At 35.1% G+C, this 15,474-nt stretch overlaps 3 protein-coding genes across 5 annotated transcripts in view; 2 read left to right on the top strand and 1 right to left on the bottom strand.

The window, feature by feature from the left end:
• Window positions 1-4,637, top strand: part of gng12b (guanine nucleotide binding protein (G protein), gamma 12b) — a 67,226-nt gene extending 62,589 nt beyond the window's left edge. For all 3 annotated transcript variants that reach the window (XM_048199592.1, XM_048199591.1, XM_048199593.1), the window contains exon 3: window positions 3,448-4,637. In XM_048199592.1, coding sequence (XP_048055549.1) covers window positions 3,448-3,573 — 126 coding nt within the window. In that variant the 3' untranslated portion in view covers window positions 3,574-4,637. The remainder of the gene's footprint in view (window positions 1-3,447) is intronic.
• A 7,419-nt stretch (window positions 4,638-12,056) lies between these two features.
• gadd45ab (growth arrest and DNA-damage-inducible, alpha, b) lies at window positions 12,057-14,413 on the bottom strand. Its single transcript, XM_048199590.1, has 4 exons — window positions 14,211-14,413; window positions 13,758-13,859; window positions 13,366-13,579; window positions 12,057-12,825 (listed from the first exon to the last, which is right to left on the bottom strand). Exons 1-4 carry the CDS (start codon window positions 14,258-14,260, stop codon window positions 12,712-12,714), a joined length of 480 nt encoding a protein of 159 aa, XP_048055547.1. The 5' UTR covers window positions 14,261-14,413; the 3' UTR covers window positions 12,057-12,711.
• Window positions 14,414-15,274: 861 nt separating this feature from the next.
• Window positions 15,275-15,474, top strand: part of sec16b (SEC16 homolog B, endoplasmic reticulum export factor) — a 35,430-nt gene continuing 35,230 nt past the window's right edge. The window contains exon 1 of the mRNA XM_048199576.1: window positions 15,275-15,413. The gene's annotated coding sequence lies outside the window, so the exon portion shown is untranslated. The remainder of the gene's footprint in view (window positions 15,414-15,474) is intronic.

Below are 15,474 nucleotides of genomic sequence, written 5' to 3'. Positions count from 1 at the left end.
CTTCTCCAGGGTGCTCAGGACCTCAGACTGGGCCGAAGGTTTACCTTCCAACAAGACAATGACCCTAAGCACACAGCTAAAATAACGAAGGAGTGGCTTCACAACAACTCTGTGACTGTTCTTGAATGGCCCAGCCAGAGCCCTGACTTAAACCCAATTGAGCATCTCTGGAGAGACCTAAAAATGGCTGTCCACCAACGTTTACCATCCAACCTGACAGAACTGGAGAGGATCTGCAAGGAGGAATGGCAGAGGATCCCCAAATCCAGGTGTGAAAAACTTGCATCTTTCCCAAAAAGACTCATTAGATCAAAAGGGTGCTTCTACTAAATACTGAGCAAAGGGTCTGAATACTTAGGACCATGTGATATTTCAGATTTCTTTTTTAATAAATCTGCAAAAATGTCAACAATTCTGTGTTTTTCTGTCGATATGGGGTGCTGTGTGTACATTAATGAGGGAAAAAAATGAACTTAAATGATTTTAGCAAATGGCTGCAATATAACAAAGAGTGAAAAATGTAAGGGGTCTGAATACTTTCCATACCCACTATATATATATATATATATATATATATATATATATATATACAGTGCTGCTTGAAAGTTTTGTGAACCATTGGCAGAATCTGTGAAAATGTTAATAATTTTAACAAAATAAGAGGGATCATACAAAATGCATGTCATTTTTTATTTAGTACTGTCCAGAGTAAGATATTTTACATAAACAATGTTTACATAAAGTCCACAAGACAAAAATAAATAAATAAATAAATAGCTGAATTTATAAATATGACCCCATTGAAAAGTTTATGAACCCTTGATTCTTAAAGGGTTAGTTCACCCAAAAATGAAAATAATGTCATTTATTACTCACCCTCATGTTGTTGTACACCTGTAAGACCTTCGTTCATCTACAGAACACAAATTAAGATATTTTTGATTAAATCCATTGGCTCAGTGAGGCCTGCATAGACAGCAATGGTACTTCCTCTCTCAAGATTTATAAAAGTACTAAAACATATTTAAATCAGTTCATGTGAGTAAATTGGCTCTACCTTAATATTATAAAGGGATGATAATATTTTTTGTACGCCAAAAAAACTAAATAATGACTTTTTAACAATATCTAGTTATGGCCGATTTCATAATACTGCTTCATGAAGCTTCTGAGCTTTACTAATCAAATCAGTGAATCAGAGCGCCAAAGTCACCTGATTTCAGCAGTTTGGCGGTTTAATATGCGATCCAAATCACTGATTCGACTCAATAGATTCATAACGTTCTGAAGCAGTGTTTTGAAATCGGCCATCACTAGATATTATTAAAAAGTCTTTTCTTTTTTCTTTTTTTTTTTTTTGCGCACAAAAAATATTCCCGTCGCGTTATAATAGTAAGATTAAACCACTGTACTCACATTAACTGTTTTAAATATGTTTTTAGTACCTTTATGGATCTTGAGAGAGGAAGTACCATTGCTATCTATTGCAGGCCTCGCTGAGCCATTGGATTTAATCAAAAATATCTTAATTTGTGTTCCGAAGATGAACAAAGGTCTTACGGAACGACATGAGGGTGAGTAATAAATGTCATTATTTTCATTTTTGGTGAACTAACCCTTTAATACTGTGTGTCATTACCTGGATGATCCACGACTGTTATGTTTTGTGATGGTTGTTCATGAGTCGCTTGTTTGTCCTGAGCAGTTAAACTGAGCTCTGTTCTTCAGAAAAATCCTCCAGATCCCAAAAATTCTTCAGTTTTCCAGCATCTTTTGCACATTTGAACCATTTCCAGCAGTGACTGTATGATTTTGAGATCCATCTTTTCACACTGAGGACAACTGAGGGACTCAAACACAGCCATTAAAAAAGATTCAAACATTCACTGATGCTCCAGAAGGAAACATTATGCATTAAGAGCCGGGGGGTGAAAACTTTTTGAATTTGAAGATCAAGGAATATTGTACTTAATTTGTCTTCTGTTGCTTCTGAAGGGTAGTACTAAATGAAAATATTTAAACACAATAAGAAAAATTTGGACATCTTTATCCTGTTCAAAAGTTTTCACCCCTGACTCCTAATGCATCGTGTTTCCTTCTGTAGCATCAGTGAATGTTTAAAACTTTTTTAACAATTGTGTTTGAGTCCCTCAATTGTCCTCTGTATGATTCTCAGATCCATCTTTTCACATGGTCACTGCTGGAAAGGGTTCAAATATGTAAAAGATGCTGGAAATCTGAAAAATTTTTGGGGCCTGGAGGATTTTTCTGAAGAATATTGGGCAGTTTAACTGCTCAGGACAAATAAGGGACTTATGAGCAACCAAAAAAAAAGTCGTAGATCATCCAGGTAACCACATGCAGTATTAAGAATCAAAGGTTCACAAACTTTTGAGCAGGCCGTTTTTATGAATTCAGCTAATTTTTTTGTCTTGTGGAACATAAACATTTTTTATGTAAAATATTTTAGGACAGTACAAAATAAAAAATAACATGCATATTGTATGATCCCTCTTATTTTGCTAAAATTGTTCACATTTTCACAGATTCTGCAAGGGGTTCACAAACTTTCAAGCATTTTATATATGTGTGTGTGTGTGTGTGTACATATATATATTTAGCAACGACATCGAAGAACCCCTTTTACCCTACCCATTAATTAAACTAACCCCTGGTTTCACAGGCAAGGCTAAACTAAAATGCATGTTTAAGCTGTTTTAACTGAAAGTTACTTGCATTGACATATCTTAAAATATGTTAGTTCCATTGTTTTTTCTCAAGATGCACACCACGTTTAGCCAAAAACAAAGCCACGTTTATAAAAACTACTTAAATGTCCTAATTGAACTAAGGCCTAATGCTGGCTTAGTCTAAGCCCTGTCTGTGAAACCGGGCCTATATGTAATAATTTGCCGAAAATTTTGAAATAATTGACAGTGCTAGTTATTTAATACTTTTGATGACTTTTATTTTTAAATGTGTTATTGTAACGATTAAAGAACTGAGCTGGTTACCAAAAGGTTGTAGGCTCACAATTTTTCTTTGTGTTTTGCAAGAGAACAAAAGTCAGTTAATAAACTAACTCTTTGTTTTGCAAGAGAACAAAAGTAGTTAATAAACTAACTCTTTAATGACTAATTAATTGTTAATTTACTTGGACACAAATCAAATCTATACACACTTGTTTGTTCTTTTGAATGTATTTTGAAAAAAAGGTCTCAGAGTTTTTTGTTGAGTGGGATTCAGTATTATTTTGGACACCACTAATGTTTATTGCATGGACAAAAATAGTTAAAATATTCTCATTTTGCATTTTGCATAGGAACAAAAGTCATAGAATTGACAGAATTTTCATGTTTGAATGAACTATCACTTTAATGACTAAGTAATAGTTAATTTACTTGTACATAAAACACGCAAAATTCACATTGTGTCTCTTCTCTGCAGGTGTCTAAAGCTTCTGCAGACCTCATGCATTACTGCAGTGAACATGCCAAGTATGATCCTCTGCTTATGGGTATCCCAGCTTCAGAAAACCCTTTTAAAGATAAAAAGCCCTGCACTATATTGTAGTGGGATACTTGAACTTTTGATGTGTGTTTTGATGTTCCTTTTATTGATATTTTTTTTTAATAGAGAGAATATGATCTTCAAACATTCATTCCCTATTCGACTTAAAGTGAACTAAACCCCAAGCCATTATTTGATTGTATCCACAAATCTCCTGACTTGAAATGTTCATGTTGTCCATGAAAAGGAGAGTCAAAGCACCTAGTAAACAAACCATTTGTGCCGCAAAGACAAAACCAACCCATGAATGAATTTTAGCATTAGGGCACAGCACAGATGAGTTGTTTGCTTTGTGATGGTGTCCATTGATGTGGTTGTGTCTTCTGCAAATAAAGGGTGAGGTCAGAGTGGGCGGTTCTCAGCCACACTAGTATCAGAAGCACAGGAAATGATCATTTAATGACTGCACTCTGTAATAATTATCTGCAGATAAGCAGAGCCTCATCGGTGGTGCTTTTGACCCCATCTGATGCTTTTAAAGGCGTCCAGTCGCAGGGAGTGTGGGGGATTGCTGTGAGGGGTGAAATGTCAGCATCACGAATGTGTGAAGGGTGCTTGTGCTCACTGGAGAAGGAAACAGGTGTCTTTTGAGGCGTCACATTGACGCAATGCTGCTCCGGCCCTCCCTCATTAACTCACTCTTTGAACAATGGACTGATACAAAGCTAACTGCTCCTGTCAAATCAGTACATACAACATCGTGCCCTTTTCTTTTTCTCTCAGTGAACCAAGGGAGCTGTGTTTCAAAAGTTCAACAACTGCCAAAACTTGCAGATTAGCATTTTAAGAGTAATACATGATGATGTGTTCATGTTGTGGTTTGGCAATGTTGTTTATTACCCTTTTTTCCTCCTTATAACTAGCCAGACAAAATGTGGGTGACACTTTACAATAAGATTCAATTTGTCGATATTAGTGCATTAGGAATCATGAACTAAAAGAAATGAATTTCTTTTTTTTTTACAGCATTTAATAATTTATTGTTAATTTATAAATATACTTCACTATTGCTAGTTGTTAAAGGTGCAGTAATAATAAAAAAATAATATTATCTGTCCGCTAGAGGTCGCATTCAAAACAAAGGCGTAGCTTGATGACGGCAAGTTTGAGCGTGGAATCTTGGGACATGTGGTTTTCACCTCACAGCCGGTGGAAAACAATTGGGATAAGACTCGGGAAGAAATCATGTTCATGGATGCGATTATTAACATTACTGTAGTATGAAGCAGAGCAGGACCGAGTGCTGTGGGAGCTGAACGAGGCCGCTGGAGCGATTGCGCAACACGTCGCGAGCAGTGGAACTTTTATTATGACACAGTCGCCGGCGCTGCTTCCGCTTTTCTGGTCATGAGTATGAGGTAACGCAGCTCTGTTTATTATATTAGATACATTTGAGAGTGTTGAAAATGATGTTATAACGTTACTCTGTGCGTTCGCTCGGTGGCTGCTGTGAGACACTGTTGTACACTGCAGTAAGATAGATTGATTTTAGAATATCATAATATTAAATACATAAACATAATTTTAAAACATATTATATGATGGAGAAAATTCTGTATTACTGTTATTAAAAATAAAGCTGCATCTGATTATGCTGTGTTAGCTACTTCACAAAATAGTGTTTTTCTCTGAGGCATGGTAAAGCATGGTACTCGCAAAAAAAAAATCAAGAAAATTAAATTTTAAACAATTTTAAACAAGACTAAATGTGTTGAGCTATATAACAATAATTTGTTTTCTGTCTACAAATATATCAAAACAGTTATTCCCTTGTCTATTAAAACATGTAATATATTAAAGCGTTTCTGGTGTTTCTAAGGCGACTCCTCACACGTCCCGGAGCCTTGGTTAAAATTGCAATTTTCTCACGATTTACAAATAGTTGTAAACATTTGGGATATTGTAAGAACTCAAGTGAACAAAATATATAACACTGGCCTAGTGGTTTTTGGATATTTTACTGCAAAATTCTTTCATATTGCACCTTTAATTTATTCTCACTGATACTATATGAACTAATGTTAAATATGTCAACTTGAAATGTTAAAAATATAGAAGTATAAACTATCATTCAAAGGTTTAGGTTCAGTAAGATTAAAATAAATAAAAAAATAAACGCTAATAAACTTTTTATTCATAAAAGAATCCTGAAAAAAAAGGTTTCCACTGTTTTCAACTGTGATAATAAGAAATCTTACTTAAGCACCAAATCAGAACATAACAACTGCTGTGCCATCACAGTAATAAATTATATTTTAAAATATTTATTTACGTTTAATTTTAATAATATTTTACAGTGTATCCTGTTTTTCCCCTGTATTTTTTATTAAATTACAGGGTTCGCTCACCCAAAAATAAAATAAATAATAATAAAAAAAACTTTCCAAACTTTCATTCATCTTCATAACACAAATGAAGAATGAAATCTGAAAAACCCTCCATTGACATTCTACACAACTACTGCTTTGTCGCTTCAAAAAGTTCATAAAGAGATAGTAAAACTAATCTGTATAAATCAAGCGGTTTAGTCCAAATTTTCTGAAGGGACATGATCACTTTATATGATGAACAGATTGAATTTAGGTTTTTATTCAAAAAAAAAAAAACAAAAAAAAAAAACATAGGTTTGGAATGATATGAGGGTGAGTAGATTATGACAGAATTTTCATTTATATATAGGCCTATATATATATATATATATATATATATATATATATATATGGTGGGGGTTTTTTTGTCTTTATCGAGATAGGACAGAAAGCAAAGAAGGAGATATAAAGTAAAGAAAGAGAGAGAGGGGAACAGGACTGGGAAAGGTTGGGATCAGGAAATCAATATCATTGTTGGTTCATGATACTCGCATTAACTAATGTTAACACATTCAACATATTGTAAAGTGTTACCAAAATATAATGCATTAACTAATGTTAACACATTGAGCCTTATTGTAAAGTGTACACCCATTTCACAGAACCTCCATTCTTTAAAAGCCCACTTTCAGTAATTGGGATCAGATTTTACATTAAAAACCCTTCTGAATTTGCTTTAGATACACTGAATTGTATTATTGCCCAGTGTATGATAGATACAACACTTCATTGCAGATCATGGTACATAATATATTGTAACCCTTTAATGATTATTTACAAGATGCCTTATACTTTAATGTACGCATTTCTTCTGATTGTTTTGTTATCATTGTCTCTTTTTTATAAGAAACTTTTAATGTCATTGTGCCATCTCATTCTGGGATCTAACCAGCAATATAAACTCACAAAGGGTCACATGATTTTTCTGTAGCTACACACTGAGCACATAATGATTTCTCTAATTGTAGTGATTTTTGTGACTGTTATAATAATGCATTTTGACATCATTCCATGTTTACAACTCCTGTACCTTTTTTTGTTTGTGTGTGTGTGTGTGTGTGTGTAATACTCTTGTGAATTGTCATGCATTTAATGAAAGTGAGTGTGGAATGCCTTTATGACACAGCTGGCAGAAACAACTTCACCAGACCAGCTGAACCAGCCTTAATGAAGTATTCCTGACACGTCTACTGCCACGCTCCTGTCTCGAGACGACAGCCAGAGTTAAACTACTGTGAACTAGTGGTGCTGCTGTCCCACAGACATCACTGTGTCTTCATCATTACACATCTGTGTCATCAGTCTGGATATATACCCAGGAAGACATCTGATCCTTGCCTGTGCATCAATAATGATTTCTCATGCAGCTGAACTTGCAACTGTGCTACACTACAATCTTATCTGAACAACCGTATGCTTTGAATGGCAATTTCAGGCATGCTTTCTTGTTGAGTGATGCTTTCAAAGTGACATTTTTGTAATGTTTCCCAAAAGTAGTATTGAGTTGTCACAGTGGCCTGTTGTTATTTTGGACAAATGTGTTTTTCTTGATGCAGTGGTCATTTCTGAAGGTGCTTTTGTATTGTAAATATGACATGCTCAAGCTCTTCAGTCTGCCTTATCTCTTTTTGCCTTTAAATTTGAAGAGCATTCAGTGTCACCATATTTGAGTGAATTTTCCATCTTGCTTTCCTTGTGCAGAAGAGCTGGGTCCCAATATATTGGGTTTAGATGTTGTCTTTTTCCAACAAAATATAGTTTTATTCCCAGTCTTGTTGTCTTGTTTGTGTATGTTTAAGTCCAGTCTTAATTTTACATTTATTTGTTTATACATTTATTTAATTCATTTTAATTCAAGTTTATTTACATTGCACTTTTCACAATACATATTGTTTCAAAGCAGCTTCACATAAAATGCATGTTTAAATGTTACAGTCATAGCATTTGCTAATACAAGCAGAAGCAATATTACAAAATTACTGTATATACATTAATTATAAGTTTGGGGTCAATAAGATACTTTTAGCAACTGATGATAACTGATACGTTTTATCCGGCAAATATATATACATATTACACATTTACAAGTACATATTTATCTGGCAAGTGTATATATATATATATATATATATATATATATATATATATATATATATGTATATATATATATATATATATATATATATATATATATATATATATATATATATATATATATATATATATATATATATATATATATATATATATATATATATATATATATATATATATATATATATATACATACACACATATATGCACACAGTGGACTACCAGTAAAATAAATAAAACATTGGGAACCAAAAATTATTCAGCCACTTTGACCTGACTGACATAATTAAGATTAATTTTTTTTAATCATATTTTATTATCATTTTTAAACTATAGTGAATAAACTGTAATAATGAATACATTTTGGTTTGACTGTACCATATTACCATATTATCAAGGTTTTTTTGATGTCACCATCAGGAGTGTGTATAACTGCCTTGTGCTTTTTAACATAGCCAGATGTTCATGGTCTCACTTTTCCCACTTGCTCTAATTTCTCTGATATTGTTTTATTTGGGGCTCCAGGTCAAAGCCTTGTTGTTATGCAATGATCTCAGTAGATCTCCCCTCATAACAGGTCAGGCTGTATTTACTGCCCTATATTGATGTAATCAGTGGAGCTTCTTGCAGTTGATTGATGAACTGGCTTTGTGCTCATGTCAGTTTTAGTGATAGAGTTACATGTCATCTCGGTGGAAAAGCTTTCAGGATAAACCCTGTAACCCTGTATAAGGAAAACAAGGAGCCATTTATTTGTTATTTCAGCTATACCATAGCTTTCCATGACCACAGGTGTCCATTAAATGAGTAGGATATTAATACTTGAATTGGTATTTCAGGATTTATGTCTGTTCAGTACTATAGTATTGCTCTCCTGAGGTTAAAAGAGTTCATTTTTAATATTTAGCACTATGAGGCAAAAGAGGATCTGTTAGCCACAGTCTTAATTTATTAAACTAAATAAAACAAAACACTGTAGCACAGGAGGGCACAGGAGAACTACATAAGAGAATCAAAAACAAACCTTATAACACCAGATGAACAACTGAACAAACCAAGGGCACTAAATAACGAGGAACTCAACAAGAAACAGGTGAACAACATAATTAGCAACTATGGAAACAAACTAGAACAAAAGGAAACAGGAATGTAACACTATTGTTCAAAAGTTTAGGGTTAGTAAGATTTTTAAGTCTCTTATGCTCATCAAAGCCGTGTTTCCATCAAATTCCAAAAAAAAAAAAAAAACTTTTCCCCCCAGACCTGTTGCTGTCTAAAGTACCGTGAAGAAGAATCCGGTGACGTAGTACTGCGTGTGACTTTCCAGTTCCAGCTGGATTTCTTCCTCTGCATATAAGCTTAATAAAGCCTGAACCTCGTCTGCGGTCCATTGGGCGTATTTTTTAAACTCTGCTGTTGAATAGCAAACAACTCTTACTGCACACACCGAAACAGACTTTTAAAAATGGTGGTTGAAATAAAATGCTGCGTGAAGTCAACCAGTCAAAATGCTGCGTGAGCTCAACCAATCAGCATGTTCAGTGCCCAAGTCTCACCACCGAAAGTTCCTGAACTTTGAAAATGTACTACTTCGTGCGCAGGGACATTTTGAGGGGAGAATATTTACCCTGGTTCCTGTGATGGAAACACACTGAGTACCACCACAAAGTCCTTAGCTCCTGCGGAAAGTTACTGCGGTGGAAACGCGGCTCAAGGCTGCATTTATTTGATCAAAAATACAGAAAAACAGAGTAAAACTGAAATATTGCTACATTTTAAAATAACTTTTCTATTTTAATATATTGAAAAATGTAATTTATTCCCGTGACGGAAAAGATTACTTTTTTCTCCAGTATCACATGGTTCTTCAGAAATCAAATATAATGCTGATTTGGTCCTCAAAAACATTTCTTATTATTGTCAATGTTGAAAACACTTGTGATGCTTAATTTTTTTTTTTCCAAGATGCTTTGATTAATAGAAAGATTCATTTATTTGAAATAGATTATTTTTAATAACAATGTAAAAGTCTTTACTGTCACTTTTGATCAGTTTAATGCATCCTTAATGAGTAAAATAATTTTCTTTAAAAAAATGTATAGTGTAGTTTAATAATACATGATTTTGCAAGTAATTACTTTTTACTCCTCTCAGAAGATGAACATTAAATTGTTTGATCCCTTCAGAATCATTTGCATTCCTCATGCGTGGGAACAGCCGACATTTCACTTCCACCTTTAAAACTCATGGAGTTTCCCAGCTCTAGGCACTTTTAGAGAGAAAGTACCACTGTGTCACTCCATTTACCTGCATACCTGTATTTAGCAGGATGAGGTTAATAGCAGGCCAGGTGGTAGAAACTCCAAAGGTCACTGCAGCAGGGGCATAATGTCGGCCCTATTTACTTCAGTCTAGTACAGAAATATCCCTCCCTAAATGGCCAAGTCTGGTTCTCTGATAGGGCTTTTGCACCACAGTTGTGTGTGTGTAGTCAAGTGTAGTAAAGATCCAAGCGTAGGTACAAATTTATTTTTTCACTAAAACACTTAACTCAGTCCTTCTCCTTGCCAGAAACCCTAAGGTATAAAGACTAAGGTAAAGAAAAAAAAACTTACTGATTAACTGTTACAGATTAACTTTAAGTGAGTTTGATGATAACAAAGGTCATCTACATTTAAAAATAGGGAAAATGAACACAAACAATTGAATATCCAGCAAATTTAATCTTTTTTTTTTTAATAAGGTTGGATGACCGATTTGTTCCCATGTTGTGCATGGGAACATATCGAACACTGAGGATCAGTTTCCCTTTTGAAAATATGGCCTAATGACCCAGTTTCTTTGTATAAAAAGTCTGATTTCTGCTTCCCAACATCAGCTGCTTGAGCAATGCAGCAAAGCTTTAGCTGGAAATGAAGCAACAGTTTACAGTGGTATTCAGTGTATATTAGGGTCTTTCCAGTCTTCTCTTTGTTCTGTCTCACTCTTGCAGTGAACTCAGCAAAGGGAACAGAGGGCTATTTTTAGTTGCTGCAGCCTTGAATAGCCTTGCCTCATTCCATCTTTTTTTGTTTTCTTTGTGCACATTTGAACTCAGCCATTATTTTGCATGTCCCCCCGTCTGTATGCTGATGCTTTCAGGTATGATTCACTCTCTCAGCGCTGTTTCTATTTCTGGCTTGGTCAAGGCCCGGATTATCTTGTTTTGTGTAAAGACACAAGGCCATGATGACCCGACGTCATGCGTCTCCCAGCTGCCGTAGCGAACGTAATGGAATTCTCTGTCCCGCCTACTTATGGAAATAGCTTTTTTTAGCAATAAAAGAGAAGAAAGCTGTTGGACGGTTTTCAAAATGCTGTTGACAAAACAAACCCCAATGACACTTCAAAACTGCCCTCTACAACGTCAAAATGTACCTGCCTTGTGAAACATTTACCACATGGTGCATCAGATTATATAAAGTTTAGTGCAAATAAATGTCCTTTTTTACATGTTCATTGACCATGTTTAAAGTACTGTAGGAATGCATTGATATTAAAATTCCGCCTGATTCCGATAAGCCAATATTGTTTTTCTTTATGGCCGATGATGATAAAAAAAATAAAAAAAAATTAAAAATTCTAGTTTCTTCCTGAAGTAACTCATTTTTAAACATCAATAAAGACAGTTTTATATTCTACATTAAATGTTTATATATTTCATATTAAAAAATCCAAAACCAATATATCGTGCACTCCTAATTTATGGAAACATCTTGTGACCCATTTGTACTGATATTTAAATTATGGAATATAAAAATAGGTTTGTTATTGTTAGATGATCTCAAATCTAATCCAACAGTAAAAATAGTGGAACTGAGCATGCACAATTAAATTTTCAAAATAATCTGATATAAATAAATATCTAATATCGGTTGATAACTGATGTGGTACCAATATATTATGCATAGTTTAATGCACTGTTTTCAGACACTAAAATAGATGCATGAACTCGCAGACAATAGAAACACTGCCAAATACATATACATTGGTCAGAAATTTTATTTTTAACAATTTCTGAGAATGAAAGCAACAATATAAATACAATGAATAAATTAACAGTTTAAAATACAGAGAACATATTAGTTAAAATAAAATTAAAACAAGTAACTCATTTCTATCTAAATCAATAAAGCCTGTTGTATATTCCCTTTTAAATAATTATAATACAGGACAGCATTAATATCATAAGTTATGTCTTTAAATTGCAGTGTGTCTGCAAAAGGGTCATGCCCAACATTTAACAGTCCATCAGATCACATTTCATTGAGTAGATTCCCGTTGGACTCACTCCAGTCTCTCAGCTCACTCTTAATACTCTAATCCAGCATGTGTGATTCAGTTTCCTGTACAGTCTCGTTTCCCGGCAAACTGCGGGACTTGTCGTTCCCTGGCAGCACTGCGAACATAGTGCTGAGTCATTCTTCCTGCTCTGGGGTGAAACCATGAATCGACTGTCCAGCAGGACACATAAAATCCACACTTCTGAACACTGGGTTTGCTGGAATACATTTAATCCATTGCATTTCGTTAATCCCCCTCATGTCTCCTTCTCACTGGCATTAAGCTTCATCCAGAGTAGAACACAAATCTAGTGCAGTAGCCCATGAAAGCCATTACATAGTTCATCCATTTCTGTTCATCGTTCGGGCAGATTGATCACCGGCACCCACTGGTCCAAACCCCGGCTGTCTCTGCAGAATCGATTTAGTTTGCTGAGGGCTGGATCCTTCCATGTGGATGACTGTGGATTCTGTGAGAGAAAAGAGTAATGTTGTAAATGTGAAGTGTACTTGTATATTGCATGTATTCTAGATCAATTCAGAAGGTCCACAGCAAGAGCCTGGCAGTAAGTGGTTTTAACAGCTGCTGTTAACGGACAAGCACTTGTTTTCAAAGGGCCTCTCTCTAATTTGTTAAAGATGGTCACTTCACAGAGCTTTTCTTCCAGGAAACGGTGTTTGCAGAAATGCACCACTGTTGCACAGGAAGTTCTCTGAATACTAAAGGCAGCCACAGAAGTTCAGCACTGCTATTAGATCGCTCTGAAGAGCTGCCAGTTCACTGCAGCTCCAGACTGGCTGGAATTCCACATCACAGACACTCTGATGGATCATTGAACTTTAAACTACTTCAGGCGTGCCGCCCTCAAAGAGTTTAACTAAACTTTCCTGGCAGTTAATATGAATATGAATGAACAATTCTGCAGCTGTGATCGAATTGTGCGTTAAAGCTCGAGGCTACCTCGCGTGCGAGCGATAAACTGATGCGAGGAGAATGAAATGACACTTACGGTGACTAATACGCAGTGTAGGTCCATGGACTCTCCTCCCGGTTTCACACCCTCCAGGATCTCTGCCAGACGTCTCATGTTGTTCACTCGCAAGATATTAATGTCATTCTCACAACAGAACGCTTGAATCAAGGTGAAATGAATCTGGAGTGCAACATCTTTCACATCCTCCTCATCTGTGGCCAGCAGACATAAGACCACATTGTCTGGGTCCCTGTAAAAATGTCAATAAAAGTACATTTGAAAATGCGCAAAAGCAGAAAAGTATCCAATGAAACTATAAAGTGCAATCACATTTTGTGGGCAAAAAAGGTCCATTGTCTATTTTCAGATTTTTAAAATGTGAAATGTCCCAGGTATGGTTTGGAAAAGATCTTCCAATGATCACTTACACGTTAAGTGACTTGGCTGCCTCATAAACTCCCACAGTGATGCATCCCTGAGGTAATGCAGCAGTCAGAACCTCTTCCAGTGCCTTTTCAACCGTGTCCATTCTAAGAGACGATTAAAAAAAAAAAAAAACACATTAGCTTTAACTTATAGGGAATCCCTCATACAAAACGAGCAATACGGTTTACATAAATGGCTAAATTTAGGGAAAATAATAGAGGAAATCTGATCAATGTCACACAAGTATTGTTGTTTGATCAAACTTCTGCAGGAGTTGCAGCAAAGAAAGTAACAAGAGACAAATGTGCAATGAAAGACAAGCAGAGGAAAACTGTATTAAACATTTCGGGAAATGTTTTGTGACCCTCGTGATTTTTTCAACGGCACAAACGGACAACATGCGCGTGATGTTCGGACAAACATGCAACAACTGTGAGTTTAATATGAAAACGTACCTTTCCGTTGCGTTGTCTCCACACGGTTCTTCAAAAGTCATATTGCACATTAGAACCGGGTATCTTTAAAGTATGTGCTCTCTTTTAGCATGTAATCCTGTGCGATCCAGACAGGAATATGCAACTCGTGCAGAGTGGAGTGATAAAATGACGCTCGTATCATGAGACAGTAGAGTACTCGCTCCGGTCTCATTTACATATCGTCCCTGATTGGTCAGCTCACATGGACGCGCACACATGAACACGGAGAGCGACTACTCATTTTACAAAGTAGTCAAATTAAGTAGTAAAATACAGTTATATTTAATATTGATTAATATATTTTCTAAATATTTTATATGCATGGAGCATAATTTGTAGTCAATCACTCAAGAATATACTAACAAAACAAAATAAATAATGTTGCTTCAGGCCAACATAATATTTCTAAAACGACGAAATTTGAGGGATCAACGTGATTAAAGTGACATCTGGTGGCGAAGTAGTGAAGTCTTCGAATTTATTGTTTAACTTCAATTTGTGAAACGTTCTTGCTTATTAAAATTATATTATATAAATACGACGAATAAGGGTTAAAAAAAAGCTAAAATAATAATATGGACATTTTTGGACAGTTTGCTAGTTTAGAAGTCTGCATAAAACTTCCCTGCCAAGAAAGAAACAGGCTATGTAGCCCCATACATTTCTGGCTTTAATTACTTAAGGCATTGTATTATTTTACTATTTAACACATATCTACATTTTATTTATTTATTTATTTTTTTGTGGTGAAGAAAATAAAATCTGTGGTACTTCACTTAGTACTTGAATCCTTAACGAGAACCATAACAAATGCAGTTAATTTTGAACTGATTAATGACCAAAGCTTGATCAGTAGGCTACATTACTTAATTTCAGTACAATCATAATTTATTGATCTAAATCAAGTTTATAAAGAATCACTTGTAAGAACCGTTTGAAAAATGTTACAATCACTTTTCTTTATTGATCTGAATGCATAACTGTTGTGAAATTTTGCGCAATTCCCTTCACAACATGGCAGTGATCTGCTCCCTTGAGTAATACTGTGTTTCTCCGAAGTGTGTCCGAGCAGCTCCAGCGTCTGTGCGCGATGGTTCCGCACGACGTGGCAACTTCAAATATTCCAGTTATGGGAGTGAGTACAGAACGCTCAGGCGCCTGTCAAACCTATGCAAACACACTGTAAGTCCAGCTTTGATTTATTTCAGATTTACTGTTATTTTATCTGTATATATATATATAT

Source organism: Megalobrama amblycephala, linkage group LG8 (assembly GCF_018812025.1).
Source record: "Megalobrama amblycephala isolate DHTTF-2021 linkage group LG8, ASM1881202v1, whole genome shotgun sequence".
Classification (NCBI taxonomy): domain Eukaryota; kingdom Metazoa; phylum Chordata; class Actinopteri; order Cypriniformes; family Xenocyprididae; genus Megalobrama; species Megalobrama amblycephala.
Note: the sequence above shows the minus strand (reverse complement) of the source record. Positions and strands in the feature narration are given on the sequence as shown.